The 20201-nt window shown below is 44.9% G+C and overlaps 1 protein-coding gene across 2 annotated transcripts in view; it reads right to left on the reverse strand.

Moving 5' to 3' along the window:
* eys (eyes shut homolog) overlaps positions 1-11120 on the reverse strand; it is a 161776-nt gene extending 150656 nt beyond the window's left edge. The window contains exons 1-3 of one of the 2 annotated variants that reach the window (XM_076018754.1): positions 10779-11116; positions 2234-3141; positions 1244-1360 (exon numbers count right to left, since the gene is read on the reverse strand). In XM_076018754.1, the coding sequence (XP_075874869.1) occupies positions 1244-1360; positions 2234-2993 (877 nt within the window). In that variant the 5' untranslated portion in view covers positions 2994-3141; positions 10779-11116. Of the gene's footprint in view, positions 1-1243; positions 1361-2233; positions 3142-10778 lie in introns of both variants that reach the window. The other variant, XM_076018755.1, reaches the window with a different exon arrangement.
* Between the last annotated feature and the right edge of the window lie 9081 nt (positions 11121-20201).

Genomic DNA, 20201 nt, shown 5'->3' on the forward strand with positions numbered 1-20201 from the left:
CACCAACCACCATGTTCACCATGTCAATGTCCTTTCTTCCTCGTTCTGATGCTCATTTTGAACTAACAGAAGTCGTCTTCACCACATCCACTTGCTTAAATAAACTGAGTTTCTGCCACGCAATTGGCTCATTAGCTATTCTCATTCACAGCAGTTGTACATTTTACCTAACAAAGTGGCTGATGGCTGGTTAAAGGCCCAGTGTGGAAGATATAGCGGCACCCAGGGGAGGGAGGAGAAATTGCAGGCAAACAACAACAATGTGTTTGTTATACGCATAACAAACACATGCAAATAAGTAAATACTTACTTATATTGCATATTGCATTGTATGTTCAGTTGCCACCTCTTCCAAGCTGTGCCATAATAAAACGATGCAACGCCTGAGCAGAGCCGCATTGTTCGCTAGTGCAGAAACATGTTTACAAGCGGACTCGCTCTAAACACAAATGCTTGTTTCGACTCAATAAAAACCAGCATTCATTCATTTTCACTGACTTCACATTACTGGGAACGAACATTTGTGTCATCCATCTCATTTTATGCCAATGGATCCCAGTAAGTGCTCCAAACTGGGCTTGTTTTTTTGGGTTTTTTTTTTACCACTTTTTTTACCAACTGCTAAAGGGGTCCCAAGCCGATGGCCTGTATCAGAGATCTGATTTAACATGCTGAGCAAAGACAACACACAATAAATCCCGCTTTAACTGATCGCTGTAAGCCTTTGTTTCATCAACAATGACATGCCTGGTTAACCGGCACTTCCATTTATTTATTCATTTATCTATCTATCTATCTATTTATTTCACACCAAAGCGACGCTGCTGCTTGTAACATGAAGAATTCGATTCCAAGTGGCCGCTTGGTATATCATGGTCACAAACAGAACAACAAGTGGAAACCGGGGCCTTTTAAAAACCCACGAGGAAATGCCGATCTTTAAAGATATACGGCTTTTGTGGTTTTCAGCTTTGACCTTTTCCAAAGACGGCTGCCCCTTTCAGGCAGAGTGGCAGTTGTGCAAAAGGAACGCAGGAAAGCGAAGGGAGGGGCGCGGGGGGGGGGGGGGGGGGAATAAAAAGCCTCCTAGCTTGCTTGAGATACTGCCGGGTTGACTGTGATTCACCCGTCAGGAATCAAAACTGCAGAGTGACATTTTCAACCCCGACGCCGTCGTGGTCGTATCACATTGAGTCGGTGTGTCTGTTCTAGGGCAACACGCGGCGGTGCGAGCGCTCCTTACCGGAGGATCCTGAGTCGCAGACACATCTGAAGGAGGCCGGCGACGACTGAACGCACGTCCCATATTCGCAAATCCTGCCGCAGTTTTGTCTGCCGACGACTTCAGAGCAGTTAACCCCTGAAATAAAGATCAGTACAGTTGACAAGGAATGGAAACTGCTGAATTATGGCATCTGAATTCAGATAACACGCTGAGAGATGAAAGAAAGAGACATGAATGTGGCAGCACAAACTGAGTGACTCGAAACATTTAAAAAGAATTGCGGCTTTCTTTGAAATTCAGTTTGGATCACATGTGAGTGATGAGTCCCGAGTCACATTAACTTCAAGTGTGGAATAAATGTATGACTGAGACAGAAGCACTGGAGTGCATTAAAATTCTCCTTTTGCGCAACTCGAAATGATGACGGCCGTACAAAATTCTATTGGACGCGTCGACAGATGTACAAACACCGTCGAGAAGTTTACGGCAGCTCTGCCCACTGCGTCAACTGGACAAACCTCAAGGAATGTCAGAGGTAGAAATAATGGCTGTCAACATCAACGCATTAATGGAGATGAGATTAAATACAAGGCACAATGCCTTTATTCTTTTAATCATCCCTTCCACTCACCCACAGTCAGGTCTTCAAGCTGCCGCGCAATATTTTGACATGCATGTCGTGGATATGTTTTGTATGTTTACATAAACATAGACACAGAAAGAAAAATGTCATAATTTTAAAACGTACAAAACAATGTGATTAATTGCGGTTAACTACGGAAATTCAGTGTTTAATCGCAGTGAAAAAAATGAAGAATCATCACTATATTTTTCTTAAACCTTTCTCACGGTTTAGTTACTTAGTTCATTAATTGTCCACAATGTGGAAATTTGTGTTTGGTCTCATAGAACAACAAGCAGGGCAGCGACAACAGCAACAACAACAACACGCAAACATCTTCAGGGCAAAGAGCAGGACAGCAGTGGCAACAACATTTTCATCCATACCTGTGAAATGTGGAGGACACAGGCATTTGTAGGTTGCCCGGTCCGGGCCTGCTGTTCCGTTGCTCAAACACACTCCTTTATTTTCACAGGGGTCGTCCAGACAGGGGTCCGACTTCTCGCAGAAGGTCCCCGAGTGCTGGTGGCGGCAGTGGCAGTGGTACGCGGCGTCGCCGGGGCCGCTCCGGCACGCGCCGTTGCCCGAGCAGAGGCGGAGCAGCGGCGAGGCCCGGCACAGCTGCGCTTTGACCGTCACGTTGAGTCGCAGGCCCAGCTTGCAAAGCTGCGCCGCGTCGTCGCCGTGCACGGCGACAAAGTGGTGCTGACCCGGGGCGAGCCACTTCTCGCCCACCGGCTCGCCGTCGTTCACGTGGTGCGGGAAAAGGAGCCGATCGGCGGCGGCGCCGGCGGCGGAGCAGCTCTGGAATTCCTGCCTCGACACGTTGAGCAGCCGGACGCCGTACGACCTCAGAGTGTCGTCGGCCGACATCAGCAGCGAGTCGCCGTGCTGCAGCTGAAGCGGGCACATCTGCGGAAAGTCGGAAAGCTCCGACGTCATCGGCTCCTCCGCCGCCGCCGCCGGCCGGAGGCCCCGACACTCGGACTCGCCGCTGCAGATGTTCCCCACGAGCGTCCAGCTCACCGGGGTGGCGTTTGGTTTGGGGCGCCACTCGAGCGAAGGCTGCCGCGGGCAAACCGACCGGCAGCGGACGGCGCCGACGACAGCGCAGGCGACAATCAGGTGAAGCCAGGGCGGCGCCATGTTTGCGCTCCCCCTTCAGAATTAGTCGCGGCGGATCAGGAGTCCTGACAGCGTGTCATCTCCAGGAGGAACCAAGTCAATTGTCGTACAAAGGCTCGTGGAGGTGATGCAACATGCGGCCCGGAGGCTCCAGATGAGCAGCGAGAACCTGAAAGACAGGAACACGTGTCAGTAGCTGCGTTTCGAAAACAGTTTTTTCGCAAAATAAACCACTGTGAGCACCTCTCGTAATTGTAGAGGCCACCTGTATCAATTTTGCAATCTCTGAGTAAATTTAGTATTGAAATATTTATGAAAGCTTTTCCTGATGTGTGTATATATTATTTTGGCTGACTCAGTATATCAATAGAATTAATAGTCAAAATCCTTTTACTGACATAAAAAAAATCAATATTGATTCATGAAATGAACAGAATTTTTTTGTTGTTGTGGTTGACCTTTGTATTCCTTAACATTGCAAACTGCTGTTTGTTTCAATCTGACTGGGATGCCTCACTGAAGCAAATTGGAATTTAAATGTTCACGGAATCCATCATTCATCATCATATCTGCACAGTGCGAATGGTTTTGAAATGTTCGTGTCACATTCCCAGTTCATAAAGGCCTTAAATCTTGATGGGGGGAAAAAAAAAAACCCTAGACACAGCCATCTTCAGAGCTGTGTCTCACTGAAGGTCTAGCGCTGTCATAATCATATGCGGTGCTGCTGACCACCGAGTGTGTCACAGCAGCCGCAGCCTCCCCGAGGTTTTTACACAGAGTGACACTGTCGCATAAAATATTCCCTCTGCCCTGCCAGCGACTCAGTGTCTGGCTGCGAGATGAGTTGAAGCAGGCAGCATTGTCCTTTTCCCTCAGGCCTTTTTCATACACGAGCACCAGATAATAAAAAAAAAAACACACAACAACAGAGAGGAGAAACGGCGCCTCCTCAGAAGAGTAGTCGCTTCTTGATCAGTTTACACAGCGCTGATAGGAACAACTGCAGGGCGATAGGTGGAATAAAGGCCGGGTACGATGGAGGGTGGGAGTGATGGAGTGATTGCAACTATTGTGCTGCACATCAGACTCAAAAGGCCTCATTTACATGAGATGAGGTGAAGTCTTGATTAACATGTCTGCCATCTGGTTTGAGAGGGGGAAAAATACAAAAGTTCAAAACAGGTTTTCAAGGAGGATGAAGGTTGAGCGGATTTTTGCATTTCTGGAAAATGCTGTTTTGAAATGCAACGCAAACACGTTTGTTATGCTTCTGCCAAAACTGAAACTTGCACTATCGCTTATGCAAAAAACATGCAAGAAAAATGGGAAAAATGTTACATTTTTTGCAAGACTCCCTTTCAAGACAGTTCTGCCTCATGGCATCTGGAGAAAATTTTCACAAATTAACTTCAAGGCATAATGTCTTCATTAAAAAAAAAAAAAAAAATCTATTTTAGACAAGACGTTGGCGGATCAGCAACACCCGACAACAAAACCCACTCACACAGTGACCTGACTGCTTCTGCTCACAGTCCACAGTTAAAACCTCCCTATACATCAGACAAATGAGGACTCATCCTAGGAAATGTCCCATCTCCCTCCTCCGCCTGGTCCTGTTTGGCCAATAACAATTCAGGCTGAAGCTTTCCCAGACGGATCTCCCGAGAACGTAGACTTAAAACCGTTGCACTCCATCTGCCTTTGTAGTAGAGCAGCAGTATTGGAACAGCAGCAAAGCCAATGCAATTCACAATCTGATACATGACGTACACAATGATTCCTTTTGTGTTCAAGCAAAGCCCAGTGAATCATCATTCAAGCCTGGAAACACATTCTCCTTTCTTGATTCTGCACCTCAACATGAATTATATGCTCTGTTAATTAATAATTTTCATTTCATTCATACTGTAGCACCTCTTCTGAAACCCCCCCCGCCGCAGAAGGTCTTTGGTGATATTAAGACGCTTTGGAGGTATTGATCAGTCAGGATTAAATTGATGGCCACACACTGAGGAGGTGTTGGTTGAAGAAAAAAAAAAAAAAAGGGAGGGTGGGGGGGTCAGAGGCAATGTCACGGATGTGATGGTCAACTAATTGCCTCCTGCTTCCACCATGGCTCAGCGCGACGCACATTTTGGGATGCCGCACACGCAGGTGAGCAGAGAGCAACGGATCAAGGCGGCTTTGTGTGTCCTCACTTGACTGATGACTGGGAGAGGGGCACAATAAATGATCACATACTGGCAGGCCAACAAATGTCTGTCATCACAAGAGATCTAAAGCCCTTTGATTTCTTCGCTCACGACCGGAGGCCGGGACAACAAGAGCATAATCTAGAGCCTGGAAACGAGGGATCTAAAGGAAGAGACCATCATTTGGCTGAAAGAAGAACATTTAGCTGGAGAAGAACATGCCTAGTCTGGCTTGGGATCACCTTATAGCACTCCTGTCAAACATTGCAAGCATCTGGAAATGCTCGCCGCAAGTGCCGGCAACACTGGCAAAGAAAAAACAAAATGCGCTGAAACAATTCCAATGCATGAGCACAAAAGAGCGGGAAAAACTAATTCCACAAAGCTTTAAAATGATAACTTTGACATTCATTTTCACTCATTCGGTCCTTCATTCATTCATCTTCTATATGCACTTCCTCCTGCATTCAGGGTCGCAGGAGTCTGCTGGAGCCGATCCCAGCTGTCAAGTTCCCAGAATATTAACTTTAAACAACAACATCGACGACAATATAATAATGTTTTGGGTTTTTTTAAACAAGGAAATGCATATTTCACTTATAATTTTTCAAACAAGCCATCTATGCCATGAAGGCCATTGACTTAACTTGTCATATCTAACTGATAGCTTAGAGGATCATATAATAATTATGATGATATCAAAACAACAAATTGCCACATGCTTACAATGATCAACATATACATATATATATTCACATACACACACATACATATACACATACATATATATATATATATATATATACACAGTATATATACATATGTGCACGCACACACACACACACGCACACACACACACACACACACACACACGTGTGTGTGTGTAGTGCATTTTTTTTCTGCGTAAGATGTCATCAAAGAGAGTAGACAACAATGACGGTAGCTGTTGCTCGTTATGGTTCAATGGATCTGCAGGAGACAAGGATGCACAGGTGGAGATGATTTCCATGATTTCAGAGTCCACAGAGTTTGACAGCGGCCGTGGCTGAATGCTGCGAGACAGCTCGTGAGACAGTGCCAGCAAACTAATGTTTGCCAGCCCCGGGACTGAGGATGACTGCTTAGATGTAATTTGTCCTGTGGCCTAAAAGCAGCATAAAGCCATTAGCTCAGGTTATAAGCCTCCAGCGTGAAATCTGCAGGGGAGCGTTCACATCCATTTACAATCACTTCTCCTCAGCGGAACTGCCAAAATTATACTTTGTATTTTGTTTTATTTATTTGCTGAAAGTGCAAGAGCAAAGAGAGAGAAAAAAATTCCTCCCTTCACGATCCTTTTCAAGGTTTTTAAATTACCAATAACCAGAAGCACCATTAGTTAGCAGTAAGCCGCTTCTTTTTTCTATCGGAGAAATAGTGGGGAAGCGAAGCAAGTAAACAAAACTTAGGTGGAATAAGTCTTCACACCAGAAAAATAATCTCACAGCAAAGTGAACACACAGGTTTTCAATCAGCTGGGACAAAACCTCATTTCTCTGTCGGTTCACTTTTCCCACAAAGCTGTTGTGTGGGATTGGATACTCGGAGCCCTGATTCAGAGTGGGTCAGAGGAGAAAAAAGGACCAGCTGCCACCATCATGAAGTGGTTCTGGATGTTTTTTCGGTCATACTTTTCCACCTCTCTTCACCCAACATCCACTCCCGTTCATCCAATAAAACCTCCGAATTCTGATATCCCGAAATTCAAAGCTAGAAAAAAAGAAAACGGTAAAAACGTTTTTTCCCCTTCACTTTATTTTGCCAGTGCTTGGTTACCAGTGAAAACACTGCGGAGGAACAGAACCCATGATGTCACGGCGGAGCCACTGGAGGACTGATTAGCCAGAACCTCGGCAGGCAGCTGGCCACAGATGCTACTGGACTGATCGCTTGCGCTCCCTGGGTAGCGATCTGGATCACCACTAATCAGCCATAACACTGATGAGCATCCGGGCCCTGAAACCAACCCATCAATTCCATTCCTCTGGGGCAGAGTGCAGTGGGCAGCAGGGGGCGGGGGGGACTTTTCAACGCTCTTATCGTTTACCTGCGAGTGTTTCATCAGCAATCGCGAGGAAAGAAGCGAGAAAGAACTGCATCGTTTCCAAACGAGTCTGTGACTCAAAAAGCCAACTTGCACGTCTGGCAGACATGTTTTCATGCGCTCTTAATTCTCAATGGGTCGCCTAAGTGGTCATCTCCCCTTTAACGAGTGGAGAGGCAGGAGGTACGAGGCAGGTTAGCAGGTGATTAGAGCAACAAGCGACTGCTGTTGTCGACCGCCTGCAGCAGCTCTCCAGTGCTCTTTCTGCTACGGAGGTGTCATACATATCAACCGGCTCCGCCCATTCCATTATTCAGAATACAGATACTTATATCAAAACTTCTTAACGTTAAGCAGCTTAAGCGCTAAGGGATCTCACTCGTACGTCTTGCCAACCTTTAATAGAGGGTACTTTCACTCAGTCATGCGAACAGGATGTGCTGCTCAATGAATAAGCGCAACCGAATCACAGGCTCAGCCTTAAAGTGCACAGATCACACAAAAAAAACCAAACAACAGCATGCCACAGAGCACATCAATTTAGAAAAAAAAAAACATAATTGTATTTTTGTAACTACACCAATGTTGTGGGAGAACTACAATAAATCTATAAATAATAAATAAACTGATATTGTAAAGATTAATGGGGCCTTTTGCCGTTATTCCCTCTCCGAAGGGCCTTTTTTCCGGACAATCGCAACGAATGTACAAGATGTGGGCAAACATTCCATTTGACGTGGCAAGTGAATTTATCCTAGAGTGGAGAATTACAGTAAACATTCCCCTACCCGAGAACACATTTTCATTTTTCCTGCTTGCTCTCTGTAAAGAAAAAAAAAAAAAAAAAAAAAAAAGGCCCGGTAAACACTCGCAGGAGAGCAATATGTTCTCAAACTGTCACACTTTACACGAGGGTGAAGCACAGGTTGAATAAGACCGGAGGACGGGAGCAGCGGCGCCAACTTCACCAGCGTGACTTCACTTCTATGAATTTCTAATTTTTGTTGCAGGGCAACACCTTCATCAGTCACCACCACCACCTGCCCTGAAGTACAGACCGGGGCTTCCTGTTTACTTGGAGCTGCGCGAGGAGAGGCTCAATAAGGTGAGGCTGTGTGCGTGTGTGTGTGTGTGTGTGTGTGCGTCTTTGTTTGTTTGTGCCACTTGTGCGGCGGCGCTCGGGGGGGAATTGCAGCACGCGCACTTCTTCAGCCGCGCCGAGCCTCGAGAGCCCATGACACACTGCGGTCGCCCCGGCCATCAACCCGGAGGCGAGTTAGCATGTGGTGCATCTGGAGACCAGGAAATTGGTTTCGGGCAGGTGTAGTTGCTTGAGCTAAAATTGTCCCCTTCTTCTTCTTCTTCTTTCGTGCGTCATTGTAATCAGGCAAGCACGGTCTTATCATACCTCCCACCCCAACACGTCCACAAGGCCCCAAGTGCACTTATTCAACAAATAATCAGCCTCTCTTTACTCATTTATTGTGCTTGTCTAATTTTTTTCAGAGCAGCGCAAACAGGGACTCGCACAGAAACTGAGCGACACAAAAGCAGGAAACCCACACAGGGCTTACACCCGCTACCGTCGCAGCCTCTCGCGTTTTACACGTCATTTAAAGCTGATTATAGTGCTCAAAGTGGCACCATTTGGGTCCCACGGAGACAGTCCTCAGGCGATCGGAATACCGGTGCCCTGCGCGTCTCACATTTTGCTTCCATTTCACCAAATCAAACTATATTACACATCACAGCACTGCACATTTTTGAAAGCCGTAATCCATTTTCAGAAGAAAGGAAGCTGCGGATGTACAGTGTGCCTCTACGATTTAGCACCTACATCATTGCGCAACCACACTGCCAAGAGGATGTACGACTGAGCACATGCAATCACCATCAGGGTTGCCGAGAAAATTCTGCTCCCACTTAGATATTTGCAGTGCGTGTTCAGGAGTACAAATTATTTTTAAAGATGCTCTGAACAACACTCCAAACAGTAGAGTTGAGGCAGATCCAATTCAACACAGAATAGTTGCCTAATAATGGGGTTATGTATTTAAGTCATCTGCAGGAGGAAGCAGAGTTAAACAAATCCAGCAGCAGATTGTAATTATTTTTGCTAGTCTGCTGCCGTTGGTCCTGAGGAGCTCTTCAGCCAGGGCATAACAACGTTAGTGATGCCTTTCAACCCATGTTCCAATGAGATGTTCCTCTTAATGTACATGAAGGCTTTATGGAAACACAGAATATGTTGCTTTAAACAGGGATTTATGTCAGTTCTTGCACATCAATATAAAATATCTTATTTGATAAACAGTGGGGGAAAGGTGCAGTGTTGGGTTGTAGACTGCTATGGGCAACCTTACAGGAAATGCTCCAACAACCTAAACAACAATAGAAAGATGCCATTATTATAATACAGTGGCAGGCCGCGCATTTCACGCCTAGGCCATCAGTGGCGTCATAGTTGGTCCATCCTAAATTAATACACCTCATATTACCACCACCAGAGAGTTGCAGTGGTTGCAACTGGATCTCCAGGTTGAGAAAGTGTGTAATCTAATCACAGGACGCATCGATGTGAAGTTCAGCGTTGGCATTACGCAAGCTGGTCTTGGTATCGCATATTTGAGATCTGATTGGCTATCACAACTAACCGTGGCCCGTTCACTTGCAGTGGACAGGAGCCTGCTATGTTGGTTCCGCTGGCCTAAGACATTTCATGGAACCTGACAATAAAAGCTAGCTGAAAAATGATTGGATAAAAACTCTACAGTAATATACGACAATGGAAGCAACTCGACCAAGTGGATATTATATGATGTGAAAAGACTATGGAGAATAACTTTCTTATCATATTTACGGCAAACATAGCTACTTTGATGGCCTAGCTGGCCCTGACAACAGGGTGGTACTGTTACAATAACAAAAAGCCATATCAGTGTGGGAAGTATGAATTGAATTGGTGCACCTCTAATGAAGTGACTCGCTGTATATCTGAACGAAGGAGACAATGGGGTCAGGTCCCACTGCTGAGCCACATTAGCATCACAGATTGTGTCACATGAATATACAGTGATGTGATTGGGATGGCGCGTGGCAGTGCGCACGGACACGAACTAGAATGGGGCGGGGGTCAGCCTCATTCACACAGGTGCTCTCATCCTGCGTGTGCGCGCGTGCCTCTTCTACACCTCCAAGCTAGCTGCGGCGTCCTGGAGACTTCGCAGGAAGGGGGTGGGGGGCAGCTCCGGTGGGATTCTGGCCGGAGTTGACAAGAGGCTTGGAGCTCCCACAGGAGCACCACCACCTACCCTACCAGCAGCAGCCGCGAGGGAGACGCGGCTTAGCGGCGCCAGGGCTCAGCCTCGTCCTCTGCTCTCTGCCCCATATACTCCCGCAGTCCTCGAGGCCGCGGGATTTAGCGCGGAAGCGCTAATCTGCTGCACGCGAGCCATCTGCCGCGTCTGCGCGACTTGGTCACAACTTCCTACCTCGGCGTGGACAAGAACGTGGCGGCTGCATGCTCACCGTTACGCAGAGACGGTCCGCCACGTGGCTGGCTGAGAGGTTTGATGAAGATTCCTCCAGGTTTGTCCCCGGCAGGTGAGGAGGAGGAAGAGGAAGAGGAGGGGGAGGAAGTGCGAGCGGCCGACGAGGGATGAAGGCGTCGGCGATGGTCCTCCGGGGCAGAACAGGGCGGGGACACAGTCCGCCTGATTGATTATTCAATTAGCCCTGACTAAATATTTATTAGCCCCTACCAGTTATTATCTTGTGTAAACAACCGGAGCTCTGCCGGCCGCTGGAAATGATTATGTGCGGGTACCTGCGGGAAGTAAAAGAGGGAGGAAAAAATAAGTTAAATAATAAATAAAAAAATAAAATAAAAAAGGAGCAGAACTGATTATCTCATAAATATAATTGAACCATGGCAGATTCAGATTGGGGAACACATTTAATAAGGACAAAATCCCCCCCAAAAAATAAATAAATAAACAAATAAAGCTATTAAATCCATTCACTCAAGGAATTGATGACCATTTCATGTATTACCTAGAGAGTAAATACACATTACTGCAGCTCTTGGCCATGCATGAGCTGCCACAAGTGCTTGGGCTGATAATTAGATGGAGATTGCCTCTGATATAGCGATCGCAGCATGGCCGGATGGTGGCCTCTAAACCTGGCCTGTAGCCTTTTTAATTATTTATTTTAAATGTTTTTAATTGTTTCAAGGTGATGAAAATTCAAAAGACAACAGAGTAGGGGGAGAAAAAAAGGAGAGGTGGTAAATAATTAACCATTGTGGCAATACTAATAATAAACAGCAGCATGGCCATGGGCATATCACTACACATGATAAACACGCAGGTATGATCTGTTGCAATATGCCTTTTTACCACCAGATGCTACTAAATCTGGCACACAAAACCTTTAAGTGGTTGACTTAAGAATTATTCATGAGCGATGTTAAACCAACTCTGCCTTCAAAGTGTGTATGTGTGTGTGTTTAAATCTGTCATCGCGCCTTTTACAATATTTATTTTATGTTGCCCCTGCCGTCGTCGTGCGCGGTTTTCTTGCAGTGACCTACATCCGCGTTCACTGTAGGCGACAACCGCGCTCACACCAGGGAGCTGCGCCGCCTTCAGTCTTACTGCTCCTTGCCATGCAACAGCATCAGTAAGGGGTTAAGTGCCTTGCTCTGAGGCAATTCAGTGCTAGCTGCAGAGGGAGCGAAGGGTCTTGGCCATTTATACACCCCACCAACCCCACAACCTAGACTCTAACTAGCAAGGCTTGAAGAGTGTCCATTTGTAAGCCCGGGGGCTGGACCGCTACCACCAGCTGTCCACAAATTACAGGCAGTGTTAGAAGGAAGTCTGTTTGCGTATCGAAGGAAGCAATTTGCCAGAACGCCACGCTTCCAACATCCACGCGCCACGGCCCAGTGGATCCTTCCTCGTTTATCGGATGTGTTTACAAGTTTCCTTTATTGACAATACAACACCACTATCTGCATTTGACACAGATCTCGCGAGGCCTTTTCACCACAATTTATAAAAGAGAAAAAAAAAATGTCACGCATTTTCACATCAGACGCGCTGACGTAATTCCTTGACCCACTTTTAAGCCTCACCAGTTGGGAAACACAGAGCGACATGACAGATCCTTCCGTAAAGGTCACCGCCTTCTGCTGCACCTTCCTCCTCTTTATTGTTTGTTCGCGGTGGGATTTACTTTGCATTCAGCGAGGACCCTCCCTCTGAGATTTGTACCCCACTGCATTCAATCTGCCCTCCCCACCCTCCAGAACTCCCCACCTCCCTTCAGAAGCCCCAGAAGCCCTGAGATCAGCCTTGCCCGTTGTCGGTTCCGAGTAATTTCTGGATCAATTTTAAGGCAGTTCTTATCAAAATACATCAGAGTGAAGCAGCTGCCTGACCTTAAGACTTGACATATTCCATCTCCTATGCTTATCCTGTTGAAAGACATTTAAGTCCTCAAATTTGGTTCGCTTCCCCACTGCGACTAGATTAACGAGCTGCCCTTTCGCTCATAACGGAGCTCATATTTCCTGCAGCATTAGGCGTCTTCATTAGATGTAGAAATATTGACCTTCTGTGCTTTTTATGACAATGTACACCATAGGGGTGGGAAAAAACTAGCATTTATCTATATAGCCCTGCAAAATCATTCTCATTATTCCACATTTTCCTGTGCCTAGCAACATGCTGCTGATGCTGGTTGCCTTCAATGGACCTTGTGAGGAGTTATTTTTGTTAGTTAGTTTTTTTCCTTTTCTATTTGTATTATTATTATTTTTTTTAAAAAAAAGCTCCCACTTGAAAGCTCAGCGCTGCACTCTGTGGGTTAAAACCATCCCTTTAAGTCCCATCATCACTTCCAAGAAAATTTTAAAAGTAAAAAAAAAAAAGAATCCATACACAACCAAATGAACTTAAACTGATTGACAATTCACTTCAGGAAGAATTGAGCAGAAAACTTTACAAGCCAGCCAAACAAGAGTCGACAGATATTGACCAGCGGTAATTTCAGGAACTTTTTAGCACATTCCCGCGTGTTACAAAGTCGGCGGGCACGAAGCACTTTAGGCAGACAATGTGCTGACTCAACAACTTGTTAATCAAGCCCACAGATATGCACACACAGTCAGCTTGCATGGAGCCCGCTGAGATATACCAGGATCCCTCTTGAATAGAGATATAATTAGATTGTTGCACAAGATCCTCTTGGCTGATTTATGAACCCGGGCGTACACACTCACCACACATCGCGCAGTGAATGAGGCGGCCCTCTATACTGTAAACAATACAGAGTAATATAAGATGTGACAGTTTGGTGCTTGTGTTTGCTTCATACTTGTGCCCTGAGTTTCTGTGAGGAATAAAGAAATAAACAGTTTGCCAGTCTGTTGACTTCCCAGTCTGTAAGTGTAGCAAGCACAGATGTTGAAATGTCACCAAACGATAAAAAATGAAGCCTAAAGGCAAGGTGTGATTGGCTGAAAATCCATATAAGGTATTTAAATATCAAACCTAAGAAATATTCTGGGAATCTTTCTGGGATTAATCAGTATTTATCTGCACAAACTCTCTTCCCCCGAGTGAGGATAAGTGACCTTTCCTTGGCTGTGAACCACAAACACAGCCAAGCTCTGGGGTAAACGCTGCTGCGCCGTATGTAGCCCATTCTCATCTAATAGAAATGCAATATATTATCCTGCTCTTTCCCCAAAACGGAGCCACAAAGAATGTATTCCCCTCTGGTTTGCAGGGAGAAAACAGTGACAAAACAAGTAATTGTTGCACGAGAGGGAAATAAATCGGTGTTTAGAGAGGCAGCCACATCGCAAACACATATAATCACAGTTACCCAAGGGCAGCAGTGCCTCACGCTGGTTTTCTTTAAATAGAATGGGGGGGGGGAACAATTGCATGTACAATACAATATTGGATTATATTAAATATGAGAAAGACAAATAAATTACATCTTTATTTGTGAACTGCTTGCAGAGAACGTGTCTATCAGGGGCCTTTGCACATTTCGGACTTCCATATCAATTTAATAGCAATAAATCATAGCTGCATCTGTGAAAATGAGGTGTGTTTGCAGATTGCACTTTGATAGATTAGCCTGGACCGAACCCATTGAAAGGGCACTGGAACAAGGACGCTTCCATTTTTTTTTTTTTACCTCTTTACCTTTGGGATTTAAATATTAAACATGAAGGGCCACCAGATTATTATCCTTGTCACCTTGCCTTAAGCAATGATATTCTGTTTTAACGGCACCATCAAGTCCCTGCTGTGTCATATATTAACGTGGTTTCTCTAAAACACACTGTTTATGAGGCGAGCGAGCTGAGGGACAAAAGGCAGCCTGCACACAGGGCGCTCAGATTCATGGTGATTGGCCGGATCCAAGATAACGTCAGTGAAACAAAATGTGGGAGAATATAAACAATCAATATGTTGTTATTTTTTCCCCATCCCCGACCATTTCAAATTAAAGCAACTGTGGCTTCAATCTTTTATTTTAAATGCAGATTTTGCGATAAACATGTCTTTGGGTGGGCCGGCCATTTCTCCAGCTGGATTTAAAATGCCTCTTTAAGCCTCTTTGTATTGGCCTCATTGTGGAGTAATGTTTAGATAATGATCTGTGCAAGAACAACAGAGGACTACCAACGAAGAAGCTTGTCCTCCCTTAATTTAACATGTCCCACAGCAGGGGATTTATGTCACAGCCACAAACAAACCACATCGCAATCCCACTCTGTGTTGAATGCTGATGTCATTTTCACTTGTGCTAAAAAAAAAAAAAAAATGCTCATCTAACACAAACGCAATCTAGGTTTAATCATATCTACTGGCCTAGGTTAGGTTCAGCTCTGGAGGTAAATAGCAAACATATACAACCCTCTGCAGCACATTTACATCTTATAAATGTGTGTGTGTAATAATGTTGCTGTGGTGTTTAACCTCAGATGAGTTCAACAAATCACAGCTCTGCTAACTCTGACATTAAAATCAATGCTTCAAGGTAAATCTCCTAAAAGCTTGTAGAAATAAATAAATAAATGAAAACAGCAGGCTGTCTGTTAGGAAATATGAGTACAGATAGACAGATAAGTACAAATAATTTCACAAAAGGACTTTTGTATGGACAATTTGCCCAAATAACCAGTTTTTATTAAATTCCATTTCATGCAGAGAATTAGTGCATTTTCAATCTGCTGCTTTTGACCTGTCATACAAATGCCTTTGCTGCTGTTATTTTTGGTTCACAACAGAAGTCGCACCGCCTGCCTAGCTGTTTAACGCTCCTGTTTTTCATAACCATACAAGACCTGCACGACCCACAGCAACAAAGGAATTATTTATTTATTTATGTTTTTATTTCAAAGTCTGCTAGTGCGTTAGGAAGGGAGCAGTAAATCAGCTTTGAGGCAGTGGCTATTTCTGAGAAATTAAACTTGGGGAAACTTGAATTCCACAATAGGATAAGGGACATACAGCTGGACCTCACTGCTGTGGCCATAAATAGATGTGTAATATCCTCAAGCACCTCGGCTCAAAAACTTGTTGGTGCAAACTTTATTCAGCAGGCTGGCTGACTGGCTGGCTGGCGGATTTCACACTAGTTAAAGGCAGAGCTAGAGAGTCGGAGGCATCCTATTACACGTATCAAACTTTGTAGTGTCCTAAGAGAGCTGTGTGAAATCCTCAAACATAAATCATCACAGAGGCACTATCAGTGACTGAGCTCTGCACTCACATGAAAGTCTCAGTCCATGCTGTGAAAGTCAGTGAAGTTAAGAAAAAGAGAAGGAAAAAAACAACTCACTACCTGTCTTCACCGGGGTCTCGGGCTGCATCCTCAACGATCTCAGCTAACCAGTTATTTGGATTAGACCGATGTCAGAGATACTGTACCATGGCTTCCTTCATGTCCATACACCACATTTGAGAAGAAGAGTACACCACACTGAAAAATAATTAACCTGGTGCTGCAAGATGGAATCCTCCCGTGTTCTTTGGATTTAACCCACAAAATACGCCAGGTGAGCAGGAGGCATTTTAAAAAAAGAAGCACAAGACTTGAGAAGTGATTCAAGAGAATTTCTGTCTATCACATTTAAGTGTTTCAGACAATTTATTTTTTGCTGATTCACCAAGCAACCACCAGCAGCTTCGTATTGGTTGCAGGGTCTCAGTTGTATGCTAGCAGTGGCATCTTGATGGTTGTCTTTAACTTATAATAATAATAATAAAACTTTATTTGTACAGCGCTAAATCACAACCAATGGTGTCTCAAAGCGCTTTATACAATCAGATCTCATGGTTAATGCTTTCCTTTGGATTAATATAAATATCTGATAGACATCTGGTATCTGATGTTTCTTCAATTCAGTCTTTTAAGAAAATAAAGCATAAAATTGATTCCATCATTGCACAAATTTGTCATTTTCTTCTTGAATTCTATTGAGCATCCTCTGCATAACGACCCTGGGTTGAGCCATCACGAACTGTGCGCTGGCTCAGTAGAATTCACTGCAACAAAAAAAGTATAGCCATGGTTGCCCCATCAGCCAGAATCAGACCTTGACTGCTCTGACATGGGTGCCACAGCATACCGTGGTGTTGCCGTAGGCTCTGCCTCCTTTCTCGGCTTCTCTTTTGCACTCTGGACTTTAACTCATCCTGGAGTAAAAAAAAAAAAAAATAATAAAATAAATAAATAAAACGTCTCTTGTGAAATTCTATGCCGTCTTCATGGGATGCTGTTTTTTTTTTTGCTGGCGGCAATGGCAGTATTGTTTTTGCGCATCAACTGTTATATTACAATAACTGTTGCGCCAAGGACTTCATTTATTGGACTGTGAAGTTGTTTTGATATGCGCACGGGTTGGAGACCTGACCTCGTGAACTCAGGCCTGTGGCAATGTGTGGGTTGCACCTCAGGTCAGGTCAGTGCTTACTCCACCAAACCACTGAGATGGCCTCATATCGCTCCATTGAAATGATGTGTTTGGAATATTTATATCAGACTGACCATAGCTTCAGGGGAAAAAAGGTTTAACAGTCAAGCTATTCCTTCCGCTGCACCCCAACATACATATCTATTTCCTTTCTCTCTTTTTGCCGGAGAGGAGACTGATGGAGCTAATTGTGATGTTCGTTTTAAAAATGCCCAGCGTTCACCTCCGGCAGAGTGGGAGGCCTTTCCTGTCAAATCGAGACTGAGTGCTGTCAGCCCAAATATCACCGCTGGAGTGATGGCGGTTGTCGAAGAGTGCAGTGCAGTACGACAGGACGACCGCAGGTGTGAGTTTGATTTTCTACAACAGTCAAGCAAGCTCGTCTAGTCTATGACTGTTAAGCTGAGTAGGTTTACTGCTTAATGATTTTGTGTCTTTTTTTCTTCTTGCCCCCCCAACCTGCTTCAGCCGCATTCACACCGAACAGACACAGCATCTAAAAGGAGCACAAATGGCACCTCCGACCGTGCGTGAGATGGAGGGTCGACTGTGTTTAAGCGTGTTTGCAACAATTCTGTCAAATCTGTCCGTCATCATCATCATCTTCACCTCGGCTCAGAAATACAAGGCTGAACACATTCCCCTGCAAAGCCCTTCCCAATACAACGGCATGAGCAATTATCTCGGCTACGTTAACCTTGACCTGCAGATAAAGCACGGCAGCTGGAGTTCAGACTGCGTTACCTGCCGCTCATCCCCATCGCCCATTAGTGGTTAGAGGTTCGGCCTTGAGTTGTGGCTGCACAGGTTGGGGATTGAAACCGAAGAACACGCATGTTGGAGATAATTTGTAGCCATGAGATCAACGGGCGGAGGGGAGAAAAGGAGGGGGTTCGGCAAATCCTCCTCCTCTCGCCCGGGTTGTCGGTGGTCCTCGGCCTCCCGCAGGCTGAATCAATACATCTGTGACGTGATCCGACCCAAACGCCGCCGCCGTCCATTACCTACAGGTGTCTCCGCGTTGCTGCCGACTTTCCTCGGTGTAGCCGTAATTCCCCTGATATATTATGGGATGGTAATTGGATGGGGAGTAGCCGTGACTCAGAGTGGCCGGAGCATGAATCACGTCGGCCGGAGCATATCTTTGCGCCCAGTGACAGCTAAGAGGTCGTAATTCTCAGAGCCCACAAGCTTGGCTTTCTTCCCGACGGGCGACGACTGCACTCAAAGTTTTAACTGTGACGCGACTATGACAGCTTCCTTGATTTCCTGCGCCGCTCTCTCATATCTCTGCTGGCTGGGGACAAACTCCGAGGGGACAATTTGTTCGAAAATGACAACCAGAAAAAGAAAGAGTGATATTTAGAAGTTAGTTTGCTTATGCGCGCCGTTCCAAAGACGGTCGTCCACCCCTGCAGAGCACAAAGTGATGTGATGTTTATTATTTTTTTCCGGAAATGTGCCTGTTCTATTGTCTCCCCCATGAGAAGATCAATGCCACTCTCATGTCTGTGTGGTCACGGTTGAATAACAAAAGAACTGAGAGAAGACAAATAGGTTTTCTTTTTCTTTGCACTTCAATTTCGGTTGAGATAAAACACACAGAATACAAGAAATTTGACTTAATTACTGTACCTGAGACTTTGTGTTCCTTTACTCTTTGAAAATCATTTTGTTTATAATTAAGCCCTTTTTTAAATGACTGCAGGGAATTAACTTTTAGAAGTACATTTTTCGCATGAGCATCTTTATGTGGACTTGTTTCAGTTGTATGACTTTTTAGTGCAGTAAAACAGCCTGAGAACATCTGCGACAAACAGATTTAAACTATAACTAGCTACTGTTGAGATACAATTACCTTATGTGTCCTTCGCTACAAAAAAACAACAACAGACCCTTTTCAAAACATTTTTGAAAAAGGGTGTGGTCAATTTACTGCATAGATTCGTGCTACGGCCCGTACAACAACAGATCTTTGTGAGTCTGATTGGCAAATAGGGTCAATACATCTTCTTCATGTTTGCAGATAATGGGACTTGAAGTCAGGAGTCAGGGGTAAGAGTGGACTGTTTGGAAACAATAGAAAGGCAACAGTGAGTAAAAAAAAAAAAGGTTGTGGACAACCAAGAATTTTCAGAGCATGTCCATGAAGTTGTGTGTGTATGAAATGTGCTCAATCATGGACCACTTACTAACCCAGTGCTAGCGAGTCGTACTTACCAAGGTGTCCGACGAGTGTGTGAGCAATGCGTGTTACTAAACAGCGTTTGAACAAGGGTATCTCATCGTCCTTGCTGCATGCAGGTTTGTGCCTCCGGTGAGTTGACGTGGTGCTTGGATGCCTTTGTGAGGAACGAGCGGTCCCCTTAGTCAGCACAACTGGATGAAACGTCCTGTTTCTATACGGTGTGCTGCCGGGGTTATTTGTTATATTTCCTCCCCACATTATACATAGAGAAGGCGCTTGGGTAAAGCCGTCGCTTTGAGCTAAAATAACTGTTTGCTTGCTGCGATTGTGGTCTTCAATATTTTGTGGCACAGTTGACTTTGTGAACGAGAAATCCGAGTAGAAAGTTTAAAGTTTAGAATGAAATTCTGAGCTCCTCACGGGGCTGTCCTGTTACATTGGATTTTATTGTACTCGTCCTGCAGCAGTGTTGTGCATTCCAAAGGCATGAGTCAAGCTTGCAAATGAGAAGCGAGCCACTCGGAGCGCGCCATTATCACCGTGCACGGCGTGCTTTCTCATTCCTCTTTATTCAAATAGCCCGTTCAATAATGATATCAATAACACGCGTTAACTGGTTTACATGCCCTTGAGACCTGATGTGGTTAATCCAGAGCCACAACACTCCGTGTCAATATTTTACTCTGCTCGGTAATCACTTCAGAGCCGCGTCCGTAGAGACAGAAAATGTGATTTTTGCAATGTTTGGAAAAGCCAT

Source organism: Nelusetta ayraudi, unplaced genomic scaffold (assembly GCF_046127955.1).
Source record: "Nelusetta ayraudi isolate G7.1 ecotype Tasmania unplaced genomic scaffold, CSIRO-AGI_Nayr_v1 ptg000008l, whole genome shotgun sequence".
Classification (NCBI taxonomy): Eukaryota; Metazoa; Chordata; class Actinopteri; order Tetraodontiformes; family Monacanthidae; genus Nelusetta; species Nelusetta ayraudi.